This window comes from Anneissia japonica, unplaced genomic scaffold, assembly GCF_011630105.1.
Source record: "Anneissia japonica isolate Jap-2015-1 unplaced genomic scaffold, ASM1163010v1 scaffold288010_len917306_cov203, whole genome shotgun sequence".
Taxonomy (NCBI): Eukaryota; Metazoa; Echinodermata; class Crinoidea; order Comatulida; family Comatulidae; genus Anneissia; species Anneissia japonica.
Window position 1 is genome coordinate 4,401 of NW_022715767.1, and position 5,910 is coordinate 10,310.

General features: G+C 35.9%; 1 protein-coding gene across 1 annotated transcript in view; it reads left to right on the forward strand.

Moving 5' to 3' along the window:
• Positions 1-1,913: 1,913 nt before the first annotated feature.
• LOC117109343 (tyrosine-protein kinase CSK-like) overlaps positions 1,914-5,910 on the forward strand; it is an 8,558-nt gene continuing 4,561 nt past the window's right edge. Inside the window, exons 1-8 of the mRNA XM_033251642.1 lie at positions 1,914-1,959; positions 2,069-2,321; positions 2,558-2,769; positions 2,944-3,170; positions 3,267-3,510; positions 3,920-4,076; positions 4,559-4,671; positions 5,281-5,455. Coding sequence (XP_033107533.1) covers positions 1,921-1,959; positions 2,069-2,321; positions 2,558-2,769; positions 2,944-3,170; positions 3,267-3,510; positions 3,920-4,076; positions 4,559-4,671; positions 5,281-5,455 — 1,420 coding nt within the window. The 5' untranslated portion in view covers positions 1,914-1,920. The remainder of the gene's footprint in view (positions 1,960-2,068; positions 2,322-2,557; positions 2,770-2,943; positions 3,171-3,266; positions 3,511-3,919; positions 4,077-4,558; positions 4,672-5,280; positions 5,456-5,910) is intronic.

Below are 5,910 nucleotides of genomic sequence, written 5' to 3' on the forward strand. Positions count from 1 at the left end.
AAAGTGTCATTTCCGGCCATCTCGAGAGGTACTATTTCCTCAAATTTTCGTGAACGTGAAATCACGTATTTGAAGTAGGCCTATGTAAAGTACATACTCAAAGACAATGTTTTTAAGCTTGGTTTTCTATGGTGTATACACACACATTAATAAGATCTCTATGGTTATCAAAAATCCCTGATAAAAGATCATGAGAATTTCTTTTTGCGTTTCATTTTGACTAATGGTGATGTGATGATGAAGAATTTTACTAAAAGTGTCATTTCTGGCTATCTAGAGGTACTATTTCCTCAAATTTTCTCACCCAAGCTCCAACCATTGTGGGGCTGGGGTGGGTGTCGACTTACAAAATGCCCTCCCCCTCCACCTTTCAACAGATCTGTGCCCTTCCCTGGGTATGTGACATTAAACTCCATCGAGTCGGCTCCTGATGTATGTCTTAGTGACTGCTGTTTGTTTTTAGGATGGGATCTAGTTTTTCATGTCCATTTTTCGTGATTATGACTATTCTGGATAAAGAATGTTTTGAGCAGAGGTGGATTCAAGGCACCCCCTTCATTTTTTTAAGGAAAAAAAGGAAAAATATATTCAAATTGAAGTGCGGGTGTGTAATTTCCGGCCATCTAAAAATGCCCTAATCATAAATTTTTTTACCTCAGCCTCAACCATGCTGGGGCTGAGGTTGGTGGTTCCTCGGTCTGTGAAAGTCCCTCCCTGGTTCACCTCTCTTTCGAATACCTGGATCTGCCACTGTTGATTTATTATATAATTATTTTTTCCCTTATTTATAATGCGTCTATTGCAATTTTCACTTTATCCTCTCGAACAGACCTAAGAACGTTCAGAGTGCGCTACTTCACAGGGGGATTCTCCCACTTGACCCCGCCGGGGTCATACGTAATTCGCATAACGGCTCCCCCCTTTCAAAATCCTGGTTACGTCCCTGTCTTGAATCAAGTTTATCCTTAATATCATTAATTCAAATACCCTGGCAAGGATGCAAGTTAGGGATATACCATACTCGCGCGAATAAGCGCCCCGTTTGAAAGGAGCGTAACAGCCCATTTTTACACCTTATTCCCCCAGTTTTTAAATATTAAAAAATCTGTCTCATTCACCGTTCCTTAGTTTTTTGTCAAACAACTTTTTTCTGTCTTAGAAAAATCAGTTTTACAACATATCAAATTTTTTTTCCTCCGGAGCCTGACTTTAATGCAAGATTAGATAACTATAGGCCTATGATTAACTGGTGGATCAATCTCAAAAGCAAAATCTTTGAACAATCTAATTGGAGGTTCATCATATTTTAATTCATGTATAAACATATTTTAATTCATGTTTTTAAACATTATTTTAATTCATTTTTTAATGTACACTGCAATAGTTTACGTTTCTGTCCAGGCTCACTGCTTATTATTTCACGATTTTTACAAATTTTTAAGTGTTACCGTATTGGATATTTTTAAACATATCTTAATTCAAACATTTTGTGCAATTTTTTTGTAAGTTAGTCCTCTTGCCTCTTTTGTTTAATATTTAGCTTTTTAATTATTTAAATGTATTTGAATAAGAAATGTTAATTACTATTGGACTCATAACTGTACAACCTAGGAGTTTCAAATGAGCTACAATTTCATCAAGTATTTTAACATGTATTTTCTCTTTATTGTATTTTTAAAATCTTATACGGAACACCGAATTTCTGAAAGAAGGTGCGAATTTAAATTCACATGATCATCCGGTGCTACAGTTGCCTACTTAATTTTTATCTCTCACCCATACATTCGCCACGACGGACAGTGTGAAGGCCTGGATCTGCGTCTCAGTACAGTACAAAGTTAGAATTGATAGAATTGATAATGTAAATAATGATTTTTATTCGGTTCAGGGTAAAAGAAAGAGGAACAGATTAAAGGAGCAATGGATGCCATGCTGGGGAGAAAAAGTAATCTAATAAAAGTAAGTTTTTTTTATTCAAAAAAACGAGCTTTACACTATGGTCTTTGTAAAGATGAATTAGCTTAAAAAACTAAACTAAAAATGCTGTATAGTTTTCTTCGTCTTCTAGGTAATTGAAAAAGGAACACCAGTTGTAGCAACATTCCTTTATCAAGCGGTAGTTCAAGAGTTGGATCCTGAATATCAAACAGATAAGTTAATGCGTCAAATGGCGTTGACAAAATATGTAGAAGTTATTCTTCAAGCAAAGTCTGTTCTTAAAACGAACAATTCACTGAAGTTGGTAATAGTTGACGCAGAGGAAGGATCTGAAAATAACAAACGCCTAAGGCAGGAAACATTTGCTCACATCAAATTAGAAGGTTTGAAATATTTATAGAAAGTTTAAATTTACCTACATATTAAATATATTTTGGTTAATAAGTATAGGTGAGGGGTCATTTATAATTTCCAAAGGAAAGTTTTTATAATTTATCAACTTGCTATACTTTAGTTTATAGGTCCATCGTTTTTCAGTTGTCGTTATGCACCGTTGTATTATGTCATTCTGTTTTATTATTGTAAAAACCTTGAACTACAAGACAATTTTATTTTTCAGGAGGTGTTAATGAAGCAATTTGTTACGCAGACACTGCTACAACAAGTTCAAAGAAAGTTACTACCCATCTTGTAGTGATCAATGGCGAAGAGGTTGCCAAAAGACGAAACATCTACGACACGAGTGTTTCCACAGGTTGGGATCCTGATACATCACTTCTTCGGCTACTGGGACTTGTCATCGAACGCGACAATGCGGAAAATGTTCTAAAGGTGACAATACTCCGTTTTAAAAAGTCTGAGTGATGTTTTTATATTATTATTACTGTTAATAATATTTTTATTACTATCTGGCTATTAATATTATCAAATGTATATTATTATTATTATTATTATTATTATTATTATTATTATTATTTATTAATTAATTGGTATGTACTTTCACAGCCAGAAGTCCGTGCTAAATTGTTGAGTTTACACGACGTGCAAGCAATTTCTAGCAGTAATGAATATGATACGAAATCTATGAAGTTGCTTGGTAAAGGATCCTTCGGTGAAGTGTACAAAGTGTTTGATAGACAAAGAAGAGTATTTGCATTGAAAATGCTAAAAGAATTGGAAGGAGAAGAGAGAAATTTGATTGAGGACTTCAAAAAAGAAGCAAAATCATTGGAGTAAGTTTGCTAAATTGTAAATCCGCATCGTATTCCAATTGACAATGTTTTGTCGCAACTGGTAGGCCCTATCAAATTTTACATTGTTTTTTACAGAAATTTATCTCACCCGAACATTGTAAAACTGGAAAAAGTTGAACGCCAAGGTGAACGACTTTTCCTGAAATTGGAATATGTCGATGGTTTTAATCTTCGTGAGATTATTAAACCACGTGGTGGAAAACCGAGCCCACAACCAAAGGAGTTTGTCTTGCGATGCGCGACCCAAGTAGGAGAAGCACTGAAGTATATTCATGCGAAGAAAGTCGTGCACAGAGATTTGAAAGCCGATAATGTCATGGTAAATGGAAAACAATTCCAAATAATCCTTCTATATTTAAATTATTTTAAAAAGAAGATGCTGAACTCGCTTTAAACAATATTTGGTTGTTCGATCCTTGGGAACTCAACAATCTGCGACAGGGTGTCCACGAAAATGCTTGTTAAGTACCCCTTTTGGCGGTTCACCTTACCAATCCATTTTTTTTGCGACCAGGCCCGCTTTCTTCTCGTCGGGGACATCAGCTCCCATCGGGCAAATCCGGGCGCCACTCCTGGTCCCAAGTGTGAACTACTCCCATATTGTTTTAACTCCACTTTTATTTTCTGAAATTTACTGTGCAATAGCCCTATTCATATATACAGGTATGTATTTATTTGATGTTTACATTTTATCACAACATCAACAATGTATTTCTGTTGTTTGACAGGTAACAGGTGATAAGAAGACATTCAAATTGACGGACTTCGGTCTTGCACGCATAACCGAGAGATCAACGATGTATTCCCACGTAGGAACAATGAGGTACATGGCACCAGAGGTAACTACAAAGAGGTACACATCTAAAGCGGACGTCTATAGTTATGGTAGGTAGCAACATCCTTGGGTAAAAGGCGTGTTAGTTCCCAAATAGTTGGCCCACATGTAACTATCAGACAATATCTAATCCCACCATTTAGTAATTCCAGTTGACATGACACCATAAAGAAATACCACACATCTAGATTACCTGCTATAATGTGTTGATGGTTTCTGCAAAGTTCCGTCAAAATGTTAAAAAATATATTCACATACTTGCCACACAGCGACAGTATTACAATTAAATTGCTACTCTCACAAGGTAATGCTGATTCCGAGCTCATACTTGCCCTTGAGAAAAGAAAATGTCCTGACCTATCCAACCTTTTATTGGTAGTGATCAATTAAGCGTATTTTCATCCTACGCATTCCGTTCGCAAAGTCTGGAATGAGGCTTACTCTACGAGCTGTTATGATATTAGATGGTGAGTATGAACCATAAACAATTGATAACTATTACATTTAACATTCATTTAACCTCTTCTACAAGCGCTTCTGTTGATTGAAACCATCGAAGGACGAAATATATTTGAAGAATATTACGATGCAAAACATGTCTACCAGAAGAAAGTTGACGATCAAGCATACGCTCCCGTAATTCCAGTAAGTAGAGTTTATTATTTGTTTTCAATGGTTAATATATCCTCAGTGTGGATTAAAAAGGTGGGGAAAAGTCTACTACGCCTAAGCGTGGTTCAGTTCATGTGCTACTGATCCATATTTTTGGAAACTGAGAGTCATCAAAGAGACTGGAGGAGTTATATTTTTATTAGAAATAATTAATTGCAATTAAGCGCCTTTAACAATAATGATACGAGACCAGTAATGATAATATTTAGTAATATACCAGTAGGTCTATATGATCCATAGCAGGCCCGTAGCCTGGGGGTGAGGGGCGGTTAAGGGGGTTACGACGAACTGCCCAAAAACTGGAGAAGGTCCGCATTTAAAAACGAAAAAACGTAGGTATATTTAGAATGTTCTCCAGAGTATCTTAGATAATTGGGCCCACTTTCCACTGAAACTAACCTCCCACAAATTAAGTCACACTACGGGTCTGCATAATGTAGCAACTTGGCTCTTTCTTATATCACTAATAGTAGGAAAATATTGCCTAAAAGCTTAGTCTACACTTTTTATCTTTTTTTTTTTTTTTTTATAAAAAACATACTTTTGATAGTATTCGTATTTCATAATTTCTTTTTCCAATAGTTAAGCTGCAATGAACATGGGACAAACATGGTTACCATGCTCAATGAGTGTTTGAAACCCCACGCTGTACGAGCTAGCATGGAAAAGGCACTGAGTATTCTCGCAGGCAAGGCATTGAAAGATGATCAGGCTGATGTCCAGTTACTTTGCCTTGGGACTGGACAGGGAACAACAAGTATGCTAACATACGTGTATTTACTTTATATTAAGCCTTCTTGTATTTTCAATTGTGCATGAATATGTCGAAGGTCGACACATCAAAGAATTCTTTGATGATTTATATATATTTATTTATATAACATTGTTAACGGCTATCTTGAGTTATATTATATGCAGCTATTTGTTTCTAACCGTACATTGTGTAATGGAGTGTATCTGGTGGTATTTGAATCTGTTCAACCATGAAGCCTCCGTGGTGTAATGGTTATTACGCTCGCCTTGACAGCGAGAGGTCGCAGGTTCGAGTCCCGCATTTTATTACACAATTTCTTTATTCATTTAATTACAGGACTACATTCGTCGAGAGCTATGCTACATGTTTTGCTATTATGTCCTTTATTCGAACACTGTATTTACCTTTCTTTGATGATTTATATATTTAACAGTGTTAACGGCTATCTTGATTTATAT